General features: G+C 34.7%; 2 protein-coding genes across 2 annotated transcripts in view; one reads left to right on the top strand and one right to left on the bottom strand.

Annotated features, from left to right (window-relative positions):
• Nucleotides 1-10874, top strand: part of eif2ak4 (eukaryotic translation initiation factor 2 alpha kinase 4) — a 77147-nt gene extending 66273 nt beyond the window's left edge. Inside the window, exons 27-37 of the mRNA XM_016289420.1 lie at nt 811-984; nt 2068-2175; nt 2257-2385; nt 3516-3602; nt 3674-3783; nt 3867-3925; nt 4817-4911; nt 5319-5387; nt 7424-7468; nt 8665-8780; nt 10642-10874. Of these exons, the coding sequence (XP_016144906.1) occupies nt 811-984; nt 2068-2175; nt 2257-2385; nt 3516-3602; nt 3674-3783; nt 3867-3925; nt 4817-4911; nt 5319-5387; nt 7424-7468; nt 8665-8780; nt 10642-10699 (1050 nt within the window). The 3' untranslated portion in view covers nt 10700-10874. The remainder of the gene's footprint in view (nt 1-810; nt 985-2067; nt 2176-2256; nt 2386-3515; nt 3603-3673; nt 3784-3866; nt 3926-4816; nt 4912-5318; nt 5388-7423; nt 7469-8664; nt 8781-10641) is intronic.
• Nucleotides 10875-12634: 1760 nt separating this feature from the next.
• LOC107598146 (cysteine-rich motor neuron 1 protein-like) lies at nt 12635-18895 on the bottom strand. The gene is made up of 6 exons (XM_016289419.1): nt 18884-18895; nt 17852-18098; nt 16727-16948; nt 15622-15711; nt 14192-14370; nt 12635-13102 (listed from the first exon to the last, which is right to left on the bottom strand). The coding sequence occupies exons 1-6, from the start codon at nt 18893-18895 to the stop codon at nt 12959-12961; spliced, it is 894 nt and encodes a 297-aa protein (XP_016144905.1). The 3' UTR covers nt 12635-12958.
• Between the last annotated feature and the right edge of the window lie 669 nt (nt 18896-19564).

Raw genomic sequence — 19564 nt, 5'->3', positions numbered from 1 at the left:
GTGTGTGTGTATATGTGTGTGTATGTGTGTGTGTATGTGTGTGTGTGTGTGTATGTGTATGTGTATATGTGTGTGTGTGTGTATATGTGTGTGTATATATGTGTGTGTGTGTGTGTGTATATGTATATGTGTGTGTGTATATATATATGCGTGTGTGTATATGTGTGCGTGTGTGTGTATGTATATATGTGTATGTATATGTGTGTGTGCGTGTGTGTATATATGTGTGTGTATATATGTGTGTGTATGTGTATGTCGGCTCCGTAAGAAGCATTTCAAGGTCCTGGAGTGGCCTAGCCAGTCTCCAGACCTGAACCCAATAGAAAATCTATGGAGGGAGCTGAAACTCCATGTTGCCCAGCGACAGCCCCAAAACCTGAAAGATCTGGAGAACACCTGTATGGAGGAGTGGGCCAAAATCCCTGCTGCAGTGTGTGCAAACCTGGTCAAGAACTACAGGAAGCGTCTGACCTCTGTAATTGTAAACAAAGGTTTCTGTACCAAATATTAAGTTCTATTTTTCTATTGTATCAAATACTTATTTCATGCAATAAAATGGAAATTAATTATTAAAAAATCATACAATGTGATTTTCTGGATTTTTTTTTTAATTCGGTCTCTCACAGTTGAGGTGTACCGACGATGAAAATTACAGATCTCTACATTCTTTGTAAGTGGGAAAACTTGAAAAATCAGCAGTGTATCAAATACTTATTTGCCCCACTGTATATATATGTGTGTGTGTGTGTGTGTATAAAGGCTTATGTTGTTCACACGTGACTCAAATAAGTCTTTTGTTTAAAACATCAGTTGCAGACGCTGTATAAGTTCATCGAGCAGAAGGGTGACCTGCAGGAGCTGCTTCCTCTCATAAACTCGCTCACCAAACAGAAGAGTTCAGCCGTCGCTCAGATGGCCAAACAGGGCCAGAAAGATCTAGAAGAAGTCATGAGTCTCCTCAAGAAACTGTCCATTAAACTACAGGTCAGGCGGACTTATTTTTGGCATCGTTTGACTTTATTAGTATAGGACAGTGTAGAAGTGATATTTATTAGTATAGGACAGTGTAGAAGTGATATATTTATTAGTATAGGACAGTGTAGAAGTGATATATGAAATGAGTGTGGTATTCAATATTCTTCCTTCCAGGACTGCACGATTAATCAAAATAAAACCAAAATCACAATGTGACTTAGGCTGTGATTTAATTAAATAAATATATGTGCTACGTGTTTCAGAGTGAAGCAGTTTTTCGTCCAGGGTTGTTTAACTTACACTAAAATAAATTTATACTTATAAGTTTTATAAGTATAGTTTATAAATAAAGTACTTTAAATAAAATAGGCGTTAAGTGAAATTAAATTTTTTATATATATATATATATATATATATATAATTTTATTTTTTTTAATTTTTTTTATTTAGCTATTTCATGTTTATTTTGTTAAAGTGTATTATTTATTATTATTAGTATTATTAGTATAGTTAACTAAAAACTTTTGTTACTTGAAATAAAATAAATGTTAACTGAAATACAATAAAAGATAAAAAAATTATTTTACTGCAGCTAGTTGCCAAGGCAAATGTCTCAATTTAATTTAGTTTAACTTCATGTAATATGTGCAATCACTAAAATTACTAAAACTTGAAATGGAAATTATATTTTAAACATTTAAAATATTAATAAAAATTAAAATAGTATCTCGGTTGTAATGATAGTTTAACGTTTTAAAATGTAGAATTTACGACAGCTATATATATATATTAGTATTGTAATTTTACAGTTGTAATGTCAAAATGAAATTATTATAGTATATTATTTTTCTTAAACACTTGATTTTTAAATAAATTTTACAATGAAATATTACAATAGTAATATATTGTATTTGTTTCGTTTTTTATATTTTATTTTGTATTATTATTGTTATTGTTATATAAATATTTGGAATCGAAACTAGGAATTCAAACGATACCCAACCCTAATGCGGAATCATTTCTCGATTCGCGATGCATGCATTTATTTTGACAGCCTTATAAACAACTGATGCTTTGGGTTTTCCGTAACAGATCATGGAGTTTCACGGGCCGGCGGTGTCCGGTCCGGTCCCGACGGCGGTCGGCGCCAGCATCGCTCTGGATAAGATCTGCTCGGCTGTGGCCAGTCTGGAGGAAGCGGTGAGTGTCACAGCAGTGCGATGCAGGCTTCAGATGCGCTGCGTCTCGTCTCATCTCTCCGTCTCCGTCTCTGTCTGTCAGCCTCCTGTGAGCTCCTGTGACGTTCTGGTGCTTCCTGTGGGCCAGTCCTCCACCAGCAGAGCCATTAAAGTCACTCAGAAACTCTGGGCGGCCGGAGTCTCTTCAGACATCGTCTATGACATCTCGCAGGTCAGTGTTCACACGCTGTTAGGAGATGTTGTTCCGTCCCGGTCTAAAAACATATTTGCTTTGTTTGGTTAGTTTGTGTTAATTTTGTCACATCCATAAACGAATCAGATTTAGCAGATGCAGCCATTCTCATTAGCCAAATCCCTTTCTCGTAGCCGGTCCGAGGTGGGGTCTGGTGTGTGTAACACTGACCTGCGTTCGAGCAGAGGGGTGCGTGGGTAGTCCGTTGGTTCGTCCTCCCGATCCGCCCACTGCTGCTCACTGGCGAGAGAGGAGGGTGAGTGTGATACGCACTAGATCATCCACAACCCCCCGTCCCCTCTGGGGACCCAGAAATAGAGGAATTGCTCTTTGTCGAGAATTTGGGTACCACCGACCGAGAGGTCATTGGTGGAAAAAGATTCTCCGCCCGGCCCTCCTCTGGGGGAGGGAGTGGTGTGCTTACCATCTCCTGAAGAGCACGTCCCTCCACCTCTGGGTCGCCCGTCTCCGGGCTTCTTGCTTGAAGCGAAAAGCTGAATATGCGCTGCACCTTCTGCCTACTTATACTCACACTGTGATCAGCAGCAGCTGGATGCAATAATCGCATGCCAATGTGCATTGGCTCGTTTAGTTTACACTCGAAGTAGATTGGTCCCTCTAAGCGAGATCCCAATTCGTCTGGTCCTCCGACGTGACGTCGAGAGTGACCGACTGAAAGGGAACTAGTTCCATATAATAAAGCATTCATCAATCAAATAAATTGAAATGCCATGAAATAAATACAAAGACAGTAAGCAGACAATACATATTTCCGTCAGTTGTGACGTTCTCACTAATTCTTGCGAAACAAGCATGGAAACCAATGTCATCCAAGACTAAAGAAAATCAGTGTCATTGACTGACTGAAGCGATTCCGTCAGAGCGATTCCTCCCTTACTGAACCACAAGTCATTATTTTTTATTATTATGTTCAACTCCAAACCACAGTCGTTAAATTCCAGGGTGGATCTCGGGCAGAATAAGTTTCAACCGATCGTCAATTTCTGACAACACGAGACTAATAAGCCCTGATGCGCTCCAATGAATGCAGTCAGATGTGTGTGTTTTTCTGTTGTAATGAAGATAACTATTCTCCATTTGTGCTACAGTCACAGGAAGCTCTTCTGGAGCACTGCAGACAAGCTGGAATCACATTCATGGTGCTGGTGTCTGATAAAGAAGGACATTACCTGAAGGTAAATCACATCAACACCTGCGCTGGAGACACTAAAGAGTGCGCTGATCTGACACGCTCTCTTCCCGTCAGGTGAAGTCTTTTGAGAAAGACCGTCAGTCGGAGAAGAGAATCCCCGAGTCGGAACTAGTCGATCACTTCATCCAAAAGAGCCGGACCAAACTCTCCGAAGAGAGAAACAGGTGACAGACGCTGACGTTTACAACCGTAAACCATGTGTCAGAGTCCAGGGGAAACATCTAATGCTGTGTTTTCTGCCCATCAGAGAGATTTCCGAGAGTGCTTCTCTCCAGAATCCAAAGGGATCATTACTGGGAAACTCAGGTACAGGTTTTTCAGGCAGGATCGCGATCCGCATTCTTGTCTCATAATTCGGTTTCATTTGGTTTTTAGGCCTATTTCGTAAGTTATTGAGCAGTAACCCAAACTAATTTTCCTGTTTAAAAAAATTTCGCTCTGCAACATGACAAAACGTGAAGAATCAAGACAAAGTAAGGGTGACCAAAATCTTAAAGCCAAAAATGTAAATTACCCTCAGGCCGTCCGAGATTAGGATGAGTTTGTTTCTTCATCAGATTTGGAGAAATGTAACATTGCATCACTTGCTCACTGCAGTGAATAGGTGCCATCAGAATGAGAGTCCAAACAGCTGATAAAAACATCACAATAATCCACAGCACTCCAGTCCATCAGTTAACATCTGGAGAAGACAAAAGCTGAAACTAATCCAGCATTAAGACTTTTTTGGGCTGTTTAGAACTGTTTAAACGCTGCTTGATCTGTGCAGATTTCTCTCCTGATTCAGACCACACCACTTTTTCACTGAAGGAAGCGTTATTATGGATTACGGACTCGTATTTTAGACATTAAAAACATCTTAATGCTGGATTAGTTTCAGCTTTTGTCTTCTCCAGATGTTCACTGATGGACTGGAGTGCTGTGGATTACTTGTGATGTTTTTATCAGCTGTTTGAAGTCTCATAGAAACACAATTTTAATCGTTCACGATCTAAAATCATGGCTTACTGCTTTATTAATTCATTTAAAACATTATTGAGGCACACAGTGATTCAGTGTTGTGTAGTACTTCACGCTTTATTTGTCTCTGGTGGATACTGCATTTAAAACCTTGAAAGAAAATAAATGAGGTTTGTCCAACAGATGTTTGAATGAAGCATCATGCTTCTATCTTCTCATGTGTTTGGTGTCCATCAGGTCTGTCTGAGTCACACGGGAGCAACACCATGAATGTGAACCTCATACCGCCTGAGAAAATCTCAGCCAGCTCCCGACGGAGATACGAGACGCAGGTCAGCACAATGGGAAACACACTTTCTTCCTCATCTTGTACCTTTAAGGCCTGTAGAGAATGTCCTTCCCCTCACAATCACACACGCTTAATCCCCAATAAATCCCAGTGTTGCTTTTGGCCAAATTTCCCCTTAAAGTTTTCACGCTCCATCACAATCAAACATGGAGAAAGTCTTGAATCTGTGACCCCATGAGAAGCATCCAGTGTTTGATTCAGCTCAATTGGTGTTTAATTCAGCATGCGTGAGTCCTCGGGACAGTCTGAAGTAATGATTCAGCCCCGTCTAGTGATGAGCCAGCGAATCTGAACCCCTGCTGTTCTGTGCTCAGCTTTATTACATACAATGAAAAGCTTTTGTTTTCTGTCCATTTGCATTATGAGCATGAGAGAAGTCCTGTCTTTCAGATCCAGACACGACTGCAGAATCTGAGCAGCAACTTACAGAACAAGAGCAACGACATTGAAGTGCTGGCTGTGAGTATATGATGTCACTTCCTGCTCTCATATCATCACTGATGCATTTGGCAGATGCATTTATCCAAAGTGACTTGCATCGTACTTGCCGATATTTGCCATTTTTAAATAATTGGCATCAGAACGTGCGAAGAATGCAGCAACTTGCATCCATTCAATGTATGCATTAGTAATCAACAAATATAACAACCGATATTTTGTATTTTTTTTAAATTATCGGTTTTAATAGTTTTTCTGCGTGGCCGATAAGTATCATAAACGGCTTTAATTTTGACAGTGATGGGAATTATTTTGATAGTGACAAGAATGCTGCAACAAGGTATACATTAGTGGTCAACCACTATATTGCCATGACCGATATTTGGCATTTTTTAAATATCGGCACCGATGATTTAATTAAATTAGTGTTGCCTGAACTTTATTTGAGAAAATGTGATTGCCAGTCTGCACAAACTTATCAGATTACTGAGTGCACTTGGTTATAGTGTTTAACTTTCTTTATTTGTGAAAAATGCAATAATAGGATTACAAAAACAAGAAGTTTCGAAAGCATAAATGTTTTTTTTTTCATATTTATTCGTTTTACAATTAATTTTCTACTTTAGAAAATATCTTAAATTTAATTGCAGCAATTATTATGCATCTTATTTAAATTGAATAGGGTAATATCGTTTATATCAGCTTTTTATCGGCTGTCTGCTCTTTAAAATATCGGTATCGGGCATCGGTCATAAAAAAATCCATGTCAGTAGACCACTAGTGTGCATTTGGTGAGCTCATGCATTCCTTTTTTTTTTGTATTTGAACTATTTCTGTATTTGTGAAAAATACTAGTATATTATTACAGAATGAAGATGGTAAAGCACAAATCTGTAAAAAAAAAAAAATTCTCAAGTTCAAATTATTTTCATATTGATTTATTGCACAATTAATTATTTCTAATTTAGTAAATATGAATCTAAATGTCATTGCAGCAATAGTTATGCATCTTATTTAAATTAAATAGTGTTATATCATATATATCGGCATCATATTGGCAAATGGCTCCTTAAGATATCGTCATCGGTCGTCAAAAAAAAACATATCGGTCGACCACTAGTGTACATTTGAACAGTTCATGCATTCCTTTTTATTTGTGTTTTTAACTATGCTTTTATTTGTGAAAATACTGTAATAAGGTTACAGAATGAAGATACTGAAGTGCAAATCTGTTTATTAATTTTTTTTTCATATTGATTCATTGTACAATTATTTCTAATTTAATAAATATGAATCTCAGTTTCATTGCAGCAATTTTATGCATCTTATTTAAATTAAATAGTGTAAAATCATATATATATCGGCTTTATATCGGCCTCGGCTCTCTATAAGATATTGGTATCAGCATCAGTTCATGCATGATTCCTGGGAATCGAACCCATGACCTTGGCGTTGCCAGTGATGTGCTGTACTAGATTAATTTACTCATTTAGCAATCTCATAGCATTTAGATTTTCCCAGTGAAATGATGAACTGTTTTGAGAAGCATAAACATCAAGATTCTCACCGCTTGCATATTTAGTTAATTTAGTGGTTTTGTGGGGAATGAAGTGGTTTGGTGTCTCTCTCTGTTGTTACACAGTTTACAAAACTCCTCTTAACCCAGAGTTATGGGTTCAAATATGAGTTTGTCCCCGAGCCAAAATCTCAAGTTAAGAACCACGAGAACTCAAGGAAGAACTTGAGGAAGTAGAACCACCTTAAACTTTCCAGACACTCTGATCGACATCTAAAGAGCGATAACAGAAAAAACATGATGCGCTGATGTGAAAACAAAGACACTAACGCCACACACACACAGCTCGTTTCCTCTCATGGTTCTTCGGTGGTGTATTTACTCCAACTTTTACCCTGTTAAGGCACATTTGGAGCCCTTCCTGTTGACTGGTACGCTGTTTTTGCATGGCACTGCATCCGTCTGCGGGTTTCTGTAGATAAGCCTCCATTGTGTCTGAGAACCTGACCTTCACAATCTCTCCTGTCGCATTCCTCCGCAGGTCGATCTGCCCAAGGAAACCCTCATCAACTTCCTGTCCCTCGAGGTTTGTACCGCTATTATTATGAGCTATTCTGAGTAAATGAATGGCATTCCAGTGGAAAACGTAAAGTGGAAGACAGAGGGATTCTGTGTGCTGACAGCAGGATGATGAGGGAAACCCTCTCCATCAACATGAGTCACTGCAACAAGAAGAACAGTCTGTTCATGTCGTTTAACCAGGAACAAACATGAGCTCTCACAGAACAAAGGCCTTCAGTTATTCACCAGGAAAACACTCACACACACACCGAGTTATTATGAAAGTGTTTTTATTATTCATTTTTTAAGATGTTTGTTTTAGCATTTTAAAAATGCAGGAAAAAAGGAGATAAAACGAAGTAAAGAAGTATCTTCTGCTCACTAAGGCTGCATTTATTTAATCAAAAATAGTGAAATATTATTACAATTTAAAACAGCTGTTTTCTCTGTGAATATGTGTTAAACTGTAATGTATTTCTGTGATGCGCAGCTGTATTTTCAGCATCATTCCTCCAGTCTTCAGTGTCACATGATCTTCAGAAATCAGTATAATATGCTGATCTGCTGCTCCAGAAACATTTCTGATTATTATCAATGATGAAAACCATTTTGCACTGCTCAAAAGTGCCAGTAAAGACATTTATAATGTTATGAAAGATTTCTATTTCAAATAAATGCTGTTCTTTTGAACTTTCTGTTCATCTGTGAATCCTGGAAAATAAAACGTATCACGGTTTCCACAGAAATATTGTGCAGCACGACTGTGTTCAACATTGATAATAATCAGAAATGTTTCTCGAGCAGCAGAGCAGCATATTATACTGATTTCTGAAGATCATGTGACACTGAAGTCTGGAGGAATGATGCTGAAAATACAGCTGCGCATCACAGAAATACATTACAGTTTAATATACATGCACATAGAAAACATATTTTAAATTGCAATAATATTTCACTGTTTTTACTGTATTTTTGATCAAATAAATGCAGCTCTGGTGAGCAGAAGAGACTTTCTAATCTAGAACATTCAACCTTCATAATTACAGTACTCCTTCCATGTCTCCCAATAATGTTAGAAATAGGTCAGTTTTAAGTCTCAACATATGCATATTGTATATTTCGTGATTTCTACCCCTGAATGCGTGTCTCAGATACGATTCCTCATCCGTTGTGTGCTAACTGGAGTGTTTAACGCTGAGGCTGCTGTTGTTTGTCTCTCAGTTTGATGGTGAGGAGCAGTTCAACATCAGCGTGAAGACGCTTCTCTCTCGGCTGCCCAAACAGCGCTACCTCAAATGCATCTGCGAGCAGATCTACCACTTCAAGATCTCCAAACGGTACTGAGCTGCTTTTCCAGCATCAATAACTGTAATGCTCTTCTTTCTTTTCTGGAACATGAAAGATAATTTGATGTTTTTTGTTGTCCGTACAATGAAAGTCAATGGGGTCCCGTGTTTGGTTCCCAGTGTTCTTCAAAACATCATCTTTTGTGTTACACAGAACAAAGAAAGTCATTCTTTCATTTTTGGGTGAACTATCTCTTTAGTATTTAGTTGTGTTTTTGTCATTTATAAGCATGCACATGAACGTAATCAGCATTTTTTTATGCTTGGGGGAAAGCGTTTGTATGCATTGTGATACTCTCCAAAATGACTCTATATTCTGAATGTTTGTTCATATTTCGTTCTCACCGATTTAAATATTTTACACCTATAAACATGGTGAAAATGTGTTCGTTTTCTGTCTGTTGACAATATTTTCTGAATTGAGTGATAAAAAGAGAAATCCAAAATCCCCGCTAAAATCTCTTTATGAAATGTTAATATGATGATGAAAGTTTAATTTAATTTACTTAATTTAGTAGTCGTATGTATTATATGGAGCCAGTTTTATGTTGTAATGCTTAATATTTGAAACAATCCAATGAAGTAAACATCTCATCTTTGGGAATTTAAGACGATAATAATTTTAATACGTTTTTTTAAGATTCTTTTCAAGAGTTTGAATTTTTCTTGAGTTTTGTCACATTCTTAAGAAGAAGAGAGATACTATTTAAGAATTCAAGATATTAATAAGAAAATAAGACCATTCTGGAAGCTTGTTTCCATCATGGAATTAAAAAAACAAAAAAACAACAACAAACAGTAATTGCAACTTTTGATCTCACTAGATTCAGATTTAAAACCTTTTTTTTTACAGTTGTTTACAATCTGAGTTTACATCTCGCAATTCAATTTTTTTTTATTTACAATCTGAGTTTACATCTCGCAATTCAATTTTTTTTTATTTACAATCTGAGTTTACATCTCGCAATTCAATTTTTTTTTTTTTACAATCTCTGTTTACAACTCGCAATTCACTTTTTTTTTACAATCCGCGTTTACATCTTGCAATTCACTTTTTTTTACAATTGCGAGTTTACAATCTGAGTTTACATCTGGCAATTCAGACTTTTTTGTTTACAATTGCGAGTTTACAATACAAGTTTACATCTCGCAATTCACTTTTTTTTTTACAATTGCGAGTTTACAGAGTTTACAACTCGCAATTCACTTTTTTTTTTTTTTTACAATCTGAGTTTACAATCTGAGTTTACAACTCGCAATTCAGACTTTGTTTTTTTTACAATTGCGAGTTTACAGAAAATCTGATTTATTTTTCAGTTGGATTATCTTTTATAACAATTGTGAGTTAATATACTCACAATCCTGACTTATTTTTTCGTAATTCTGGGTTTACTTGTCTGTATTCTTTCTTCCTACGGAATAAAAAAAAAATACAACAGATAATGGTGAATTTTTCTTTCCTCTTTTTTTTCCCCCTCACGTTTTTATCTCTCACAACTTGGACTTTGCTTCTCAGAATTGAGAGTTAATACAACATCTATATATTTTTGACATTTTTTTTCTCAAAATTGCAAGTTTGTGGTTTTTATTTCTGCGGAATCAATCTTCTATAGAAAATAGCATTTAAATATTTTATTCTGAAGGACTAACGTCAGTCTTTTTAAGCTCAGGAGTAACAGATCTGAAACTAATTTTTTGGCAAGGAAAATAAACGTACTGGTTCTTGTTTTAATTCCTGAAATCTCACGACGTCATGCTGAAAGTCTAGAACTGAAGAAATCAAATATCATGTTGTCTTGATTTGTTCAGCATGCTGTGGAATCTGAGTTTGAGCTGTTCTGTGTGTTTTCAGGGTGGCTGTGGTGGTCCTTTACAGCTACAGAGACGATTATTACAAGATCCTGCTCTGATCTCTGATTTCACTGCATTTTAAAGCTTTGCAGATTCTGTCGTTAAACCAAGCGGATTCCATGCCAAAGGCTGATGAGCGTCATCTGAAGGGTCCAGTCATCAATCATATTATTAACGATTCCTGTGAAATCACGTGATTGAATACTGTACAGTCCACAACTGAAGGAAATAAAATATTTTCCTGTATCACGTGTGGTCTTGCTTTTTTTTTTAAACATGCAAAATTGAATGTAGTTGTATTAAAATTCTTATTACTGTTATAGTATTTTGAATTCACTTTTAATATTTAAATTTTTTTTCTTTTGTTGTTTTTAATGTTAGTTTTTGTTACTAATTAGGTTTAATTGCCAGGGCAATATTTCTAAAAAATTCACCTAATCAGATATTTTTATTTCAGCTTTCATGTGCCTCAGATTTTGAGTGAACAAAACATTTGTGGATAATTGTCAATGTTCATAAGATCTGATTAATCATTTTAAATATTGTAAATATATTTATTAAAATTATATATAATTTTTATGTGATATACAAAATATGTGCTAATTTAAAGAAAAGTTAATGAAAAGATTGAAGCCAATATTTGCCAACAGTAAAGTATAACGAGAAATTTATAAGAAATATTTGTAGGCTTATTAAATTACAAAATGAAGAGTTTATTTGCAAAAAAAATAACTAATTCTGTTTTTATTTTCATAAATCATGTTTGTTATTATCATGTTTTTGTGTTAGTTAGCTGTATTTTTTATTATTTAATCATGATAATAATTGGAATGCAGGATAAAAAAAACATGATTTTTGAACATTTTTTTAAACACTGATTTATCTGTTTTTGCAAATGAACTCTTCAAATATTATCAGATTTTTTGGTTGCAAAGTCCTTAAGTTTCAGCCCAATGCGAAAATATTAACTAGCATTTTCAGGAAAAAGAAAATCCAGGTCAAAATGACTTGAACACAATAATTAGGCTTAACAAACATTCACACAATTCACTTTTATTCCAAAAACAAGTGTGTATGCTACAGCTGATCATCTATTGGATCATATTGACTCGTGACAAAGCTCAAATAAATAATAGCTGATATAAAGCAGACAGACGGTTTATAAAATCTGTACAGCAGCTTTGGGTTTCTCTGCAACTTCACACACCAGACAGAAATCAGCCACTCGCTAGAGTTTAGGATTAATAAATAAATGTGAAAAAATAAATAAGATACTTTGCTCTACTATTTTTATGGTTTTTGTACATTTGCTGTAATGCCCCTGCGAGCGACTCGGACTCAAACCAACTATAATCATCATGTAATTGATTCAGACTAATGATGCTAACGAAGCTGCATCAGTTCAAGTGAGAATCCATCTCAATACTAAATGAACTTGAAGTGTTTCCTCTAATAAGTCCCATATTTAATGCAAAATATCTTCCTCAGCCCATTGATTGAAACTAAACTGCAAAAATGACATCACAACCATTATTGACTGATAAAGATCAATAGCTCATTTACATATCTCTTAAAGATACAGTATCAAAAACAGCCGGTTTAACAGAGAGCGCAATCGAATGAATGAAAACAAAAACTTTATGGACATGAATATAACTCCCTACAAAACTAGGGCCAAAAACTGATTTCTTGAGAAGCAAATACATTTATATTGAATCACAGTTATATATAAATACTAATATTTATATATAAAACATTTATTTTAATATAGAAATATAAAATATGAATACACCTATCCATAAAAATATTTCACAATATTACTGTTTTTGCTGTATTTTGGATCAAATAAATGCGGGCTTGGTGAGCAGAAGAGACTTCTTTAAAAAACATTAAAAATCTTACTGTTCAAAAACTTTTGACTGGTAGTGTATATGTATTTATATTTTATATTTATTAATTCTATATATATATATATATATATATATATATGTGAGTGTGTGTGTGTGTGTGTGTGTGTGTGTATACAGCAATGTTCAGTCACAAGGCTTACAAGCGACTAACAACAAACTACAAGTAAAACACTTGAGCGTATAGAAACGAATAAACAGACTGGAGAGGCCAGGAAACACGTCTGTGCAGATCTCTTTTCTCTGGTCTCCGAAGGTCCGTCTGGTTCCTGAACGTTTGGTTTGTTTCTTTCTTTCTTTCGTTTCTGTGGTCCTGTTTAGTTTGGACGCTCCGAACATCATAAAAACAGGGAATAAAGCAGGAGGTGATCACAGTACTGGGATGTTCGGTGGAGTTTCTGGCCTCTGACGCTAGCGCTGGACGTGTCCGTGAGTGAGTTTAGTGCGCGGGACACAGACTCGCTCTCCGCTCTTCACGCTCTGGAACTGACTCTCTCTGGACGGCTCCATGTAGACGAGAGAACTCTTGTTCACGTGTTTCTGCAGGATCACCGTCTGACGGACACACAGGACAGAAATACAACTCACATCACTGCGTCTGGATTTCCTGCCATATATATTGTGCTCATAAGATGAGTCGAATAGCTCTATTTGGAAAGAAGCATGCGAGGAAGATTGAGGTGATCTTGTAGAGGTGTGCAAAAAATAAACAAATAAGAAAAAATAATGTGTAAAAAATTATATATATATTTGTTGGGGTGGAAAAAATAAATGATTTGTTGGGGAGTACAAAAAATAAATGAGTAATAAAAAAAAATATTGTTGGTGAATAAACAAAAAAAATATTTGTAGGAGAGTGCCAAAAAAAAACAAAGAAAAAAGAAAAAATTATGTGCAAATTTTTTTTTTTAATTATTTGTTGGTGTAAAAAATATAATAACAGAAAAAAAAAATATTTGTAGGAGATTGCAAAAAAAACTAATAAAAAAGAAAAAATGATGTGCAAAAAATAATATATATATATATATAATTTTTTTTTTGGGGTGGAAAAAAATGTATTATTTGTTGTGGGAGCTAAAAATAAACAAAAAAAATTATTTATTTTGGGTGCAAAAAAAGATTTGTAAGGGAGTGCAAAAAAATTTATAAAATAAATTAATCTTAAAAGAACATTAAAACCTTAATATAGGTTTATAAAATATATTAAAACCTTAAAAAGTCAACATGAAATCAAAACAGACTATTTTTTAAATCAATATTCCCGTTCTAACTGCAAGTGCTTCGTCATCACTGGTGTTAAACTAAAGAAAAGTAGTTTTTTCTCATTATGTGTTGCTTTGCTCAGAAATGCGTCACATGACGAGAGTTTAAATGGGCTGCAAATGAAGGACTGTTTTTTGTAATTATGATGATATATACGGTGGCCGAGAAGTGCAAAACAAATCACAATTCTGAAAACAAAATAACAAATTACAAACGCAAATGCAAGTCTAAAAAACAAAATAACAATTCAGAATTGTGATTTGTTTTGCACTTCTCGGCCACCGTAGATATATGATACTCGTATGCTGAAATACTTAATTCCAGCTTTAACGGCTCTTATGGCGTCGTTAGTTGTTGGGTAACGAGTTCTGAGTCGCTCACCTTCTTGGGCGTGCCGTAGCAGGACATCTGAACCCAGTTCTTCCTGCAGTTCACCAGGATGGCCACCAGGAGGAAGATGAACACAGCCAGCAGGATTCCCGCCAGAATCCAGGCCGCTGATTGGTAGATGAGCGTCATCTGCATCTGGCTCGGGACGTCCCGCGAGAGACCTTCTCCATCTAGACCAGAGAACACTGACATCACAAACCATCGATCCTGTAATATGGCAGTATTTGCAGCACTGTATTCCTCGTCCAATCAGATCAGATCTTCCTCACGCTGCTGCTGTTTTCATTGGCTACTGCGTCTCGTATTGTTCTCAGATCAGCGAGACGAACGCAAGCCAACACTTAGTAAAAATTAATCATAAAATCCTGAAAAATCCTAAAATAAAGAAATAATAATGAAAAAAAACCACTTACTAAAATGTATCATAAAATTGTAAAATATTGTAAAATAAAATAATAAAAATAAATAAATAAAAAACACTTACTAATTTTTCTTACTAACTTACTACATTTTCAAAATTAATCACAAAAAATTTAAAATTAAATAAATAATACCAAAAATAAAATACAGTATTAAAAATGTAAGTATAAAAATGTTAAATTACAATATTTAAAAATGTTAAACAAAACATATTATTAAAATGAAAACAATACCATAAGTTAATAAATAAATAAATGTGAAATAAAAATTTTCAAATAACAAATATAAAACACTAAACATCAATCATAAAAATGTAAAACGAAAATAAATGCATGAACAACTAAAATAAATAAATCATTAAAATGTAAAACTAAAATAGTTTTAAAACAAAAATAAAATGCTTACTAAAAATTCTAAAAATGTAAGTATAAAAATGTTAAATTACAATATTTAAAAATGTAAATGTTTAATAATATGTTAAACAAAACATATTATTAAAATGAAAACAATACCATAAGTTAATAAATAAATAAATGTGAAATAAAAATTTTCAAATAACAAATATAAAACACTAAACATCAATCATAAAAATGTAAAACGAAAATAAATGCATAAACAACTAAAATAAATAAATCAAAATAAAACACTAAAATCGTGAAAAATGTACAATTAAACAAAATAACATGAAAAAAAAGCAAAATTGAGAATTATTTATTCTGATTAACAAAAATGAAACGCTTACTAAACATTAATCATTCAAATGTAAAACTAAAATAGTTTTAAAACAAAAATAAAATGCTTACTAAAAATTAAAACGGATTAAAATTAAACCAAAAAAAAAAAGTTACGTTACTGAAAAAAATGATAATAAAAATCAAGCATTAAAATAAATAAACTAAATTTGCAGCACTGTATTCCCTCATCTGATCAGCTGGCATCTTCCTCGCACTGTTCTGATTGGCTGCTGCGTCTCGTATTGTTGTGATGGTGTCTGTATTTACGTGTGACGCTGCGGCGCGGAGGAGCGGCGGTGGTCCAGGCCTCGGTGACGGCCGTCGACAGCATTAGCGGCGCTGACGAGCTCGTTATCTCTGCAAACACACCGCACGATCGACATCATCATCATTCAGCTCATTTCTTACGGACAAAAACACAAATAGCGCAGGAAAGTTCGAATGCCACGGGAGCTGATTTACAAACATCAGGCCGCATGTATTCTAATGCAGGGATTCCCAAACTGGGGTTTGTTAACAACAAAAATTTATTAAATCATAAAAAAAAATTAACTTACAAAAATTTCACAAATGACCAAAAAAATTATAAAAATAAAATAGCTAAAAAACAAAAACAAGAATAAAGTATTTAATCATTAATTTGATTTTAATTAGTTAAATATTACATATTTTTTAAATCCTAGCAATCAAAACAAAACGTTAGAAATTGAAACAAAATATAACGTAATAAAAAATATAATAAACAGAATAAAAACATAGAAGTAAAATGAAAAAGTTTAATTATAAAAATACGTAAAATTTAAATAATTTTAAATAAAAACAAATAAATTACAAATGTAAAATACAAATAATAAAAATAAAACACTTACTAAAATGAATCACAAAAATATAAAACTAAAATAAATACATTTAAAATAAAAGCAATTAGGACAAAACACTAAAAATGTAATAATGAAAATGTAAAATGAAATAAATAATACTAAAAATATAACACACACATATATATATATATATATAACATTTTTTAAAATAAATAATTACAAAAATAAAAACAATAACAAAATATATCAGTTAATAAAAATAAATGTAAAATTAAAACAAGTACCATTTTTAAATGAAAAAAATAAAACATTAATTAATAAATAATAATAATAATGTCAAACTTAAATTCAATCAAATTATAACATTTACTAAAAATAATTTAAATAATAAAAATGTTTAAAAACGCTTACTAAAAATTTAATTCTAAAACAAAATTAATAATTATTTATCCCGATTATTAAATGTAGCATCTTATACTGCGCTTGCCGAGACTGTGTAATAGTAATTATACTCTGATCAGATGCTCATCAGTCTGCGCAGACACACGTACCCAGCATGCATTGCGGGCAGCACTGGCCCTTGCGCAGCACGGGGACCCTGCAGTCGGCGAGTGGACACTGCTGTGAGAAGCAGCGGACGTTCCCGTCGCGGCAGACGCAGCTGCTGCAGGCGTTGGGTTTCCACGAGTCGCCGCTGCGCAGGATTTCTCCAGCGCTGGAGACGCAGAGCTCCTGAAGACTGCTGTTCACGGGACGCGGCGGCTCCAGATCGTCTTCAGGGAGCAAACACACAAACATGAACACATAATAACTAGTGCGGTCAAAATTTGCACGTTAATGCATGCGATTCATTTTTTCAGTTTAACGCGTTAAAAATATTTAACGCAGGGTCGGCCCATGCCTGTCAACATTTGGGTACCAAAATACGGGACGGGGGGGCGGAGTCAAAAGTAACAATTTTTATATTACATTTATATTAATTTAAACAATTATTATCAAACAATTCTATTTATTTAGTAACATAAATATATCTTAGTGTAGGCTATATCTTTAGAGTTTTATAATTCATTATCTTCTTGTCGATCCACCAGTTCACATTTACAACTTTGGTCTAAATGCAAATTCATTCTCTGCCAGCAGGTGGTGCTTTTCGCCAGGAATATAGCCGTTTCCCCGGTAACCGCAGTAAACCAAGCAGCAAGCACCTGACTTTGAAACTTGCAGCGCTCATATTTAACCAATTATACCAAGGCCTTTTGAAGTGTAAGCTATATCTCAATTCACATGTATATTTGGTTTTTTCACTGGAGCGCCACCTGAGTCTTCTCCTCCCATTTCTACCAGCGATCACTGTTTTCTTCACTGGGCTGTAGGTTGCCAAGTTGAGGGGACAAATGGGTTGAAATTTGTATGCGTCGATCATGTGAGAAAGATGCGTTACATACAAGATCTGGCAACTGCACTGTAAAATCCAATAGTTTACCTTACTTAGATTTAGTTAGTTATCTTTACTTAGTTGTTATACTTACTAGGTTTTATTAAGTTACAGCTACTTTCAAGGCAACTAAAACAATTTACTTACTGTTTTGAGTGACACTTACTTAAAATATTCAAGTAGCCACAAAGGAGTGTGTGTGTGTGAGTGTGTGTGTGTGTGTGTGTGAGAGTGTGTGTACCTGTACAGGTGTAGCAGCAGCTGTCTCTGCTCCGGACAGGTGTGTGACACAGAAGCGGAGGACAGGATTCAGAGTCACACAGCACTCTTCCCTGTCGACAAGTACAGCTGCTGCACTCGTCCAGACGCCACGTCTCTCCCTCCACATACAGCTCTCCGGCCGGAGCGCGACACACCACCAGATCCAGACCCTCTGGCTGCCCGCTGCCCGACTCGTCTGACACACACACACACACACACACACACACCTAGTGAGCATTTCATCCTGAGACTGAGGTGTACTGGTCAGTTTGTGATCCGTATCATCTACTAAAATTAAGCTGCTTCCACACCCTCCAAAAATATCGCAGTGGATAGAAAAACTTGAATCTATTTATAGAATGGAATATATGACACTCCAACTGAAACTGGACATTTTTATACAAAGGTGGAGACCTGTTACTATGTATTTGGACACATTGAAAATGAACGGCTCAGTAAGGAACCTTGATTTATTCCGTTGTATTATTTGACAATGCTGTATGTGTTTTCTTCCTCCTCTTCTTATTTATTTGTATCATTTTTTTCCTTTAAGTCACTGCTGCTGTCAAGGAATGTTTAGTTCATTGTTTGTAATTTGCTTTAATGTATACACATTTTATTTGTGGATTTAACATTAATAGATGGTCAAAAGCAAAAGAGCTGTAAACGTTCTAAAAATATTTTAGAGGTCCTTATATGTACATTTTTATAATCCATTGAAAAAATATATTACATTTTACGCAGTACATCTGTTTAAATTACATAATTTACAAGTGTCATGCTTGTTATTTTATTCATGTAAGCTATAGCTTCTGACCTTTAAATCAAAACAGGATTCTTTTATTCAGAAACAGAAGTATCTTAATGTTATTTGTGTATTTTACTTTCATTTTATTACAAGTAGGCCAACAGCACCCTCTAAGTAAATAAACCTTATCAGCAAGGCATATCGGCATATTGTTTTTCAGATGTTCACATTTTAAGCCTTTATCGGCCGATTCCGATAACGTACCGATAATATCATGCATCCATAGTAATCCAGCGTTTTTGAAAAAAAGTTGCCAGTCACCACCAGCGATTTTGATGGTTTTCACTCAAATTTCATGGCCTCCAGTATATTTTGCTGTATGAATATTTGAATACGCAATACACCAAAATAAAGATCAGAGCCTCTACTTTTAAACAGTTTTATTCTAGCTTAAAGCATTCCTTTTTTATCAACACTTCAATATAGGTAGGTTTCATAAAAAATGAATTCAGTTCAGCAGATTCAGTATTCCTCAAAATGAATAAAAATAACGCAACTCAGAATATGACGCAAACCTGCAAAAATGAAATGTTAAACAACACAAATATGCTTTATGTATTTAATCCCATTCTATTAGCTTCTGAGCTTCGATATTAATAAGATAACCGTACTAATAAGCACAAATTAGTCTTTTATTATTGCTGAAGTGTGTTGAAATTTCTTCTTCTGCGTTCTACTGTACGGTCATAAAATGTACTTTCTCTTCAGCCTGAGGCAGGGCTGCACGATTATGACAAAAATCATAATTGTCGATTATTCCCTTGAAATTGTAATTGCGATTGTTAATTACGATTATCACAATTTACATTGAACGATGTTTATACCATTGTTTGATGCAACTGCATGCCGTATTTTTACATGAAAATAAACGAGCTGAAAACACTC

This window comes from Sinocyclocheilus grahami, unplaced genomic scaffold (genome assembly GCF_001515645.1).
Source record: "Sinocyclocheilus grahami isolate Dianchi unplaced genomic scaffold, SAMN03320097.WGS_v1.1 scaffold245.1, whole genome shotgun sequence".
NCBI classification, from domain to species: domain Eukaryota; kingdom Metazoa; phylum Chordata; class Actinopteri; order Cypriniformes; family Cyprinidae; genus Sinocyclocheilus; species Sinocyclocheilus grahami.
The sequence above is the reverse complement of the archived record's forward strand: the minus strand, read 5'-3'. Positions and strand labels throughout refer to the sequence as shown.

Coding starts and splice junctions, on each gene's coding strand:
- LOC107598146 (XM_016289419.1), bottom strand. Junction 14,371..15,621: donor TCCGCGCCGCAGCGTCACAC/GTAAATACAGAC, acceptor TCTCTGGTCTAG/ATGGAGAAGGTCTCTCGCGG. Junction 13,103..14,191: donor GCTACGGCACGCCCAAGAAG/GTGAGCGACTCA, acceptor TGTGTCCGTCAG/ACGGTGATCCTGCAGAAACA.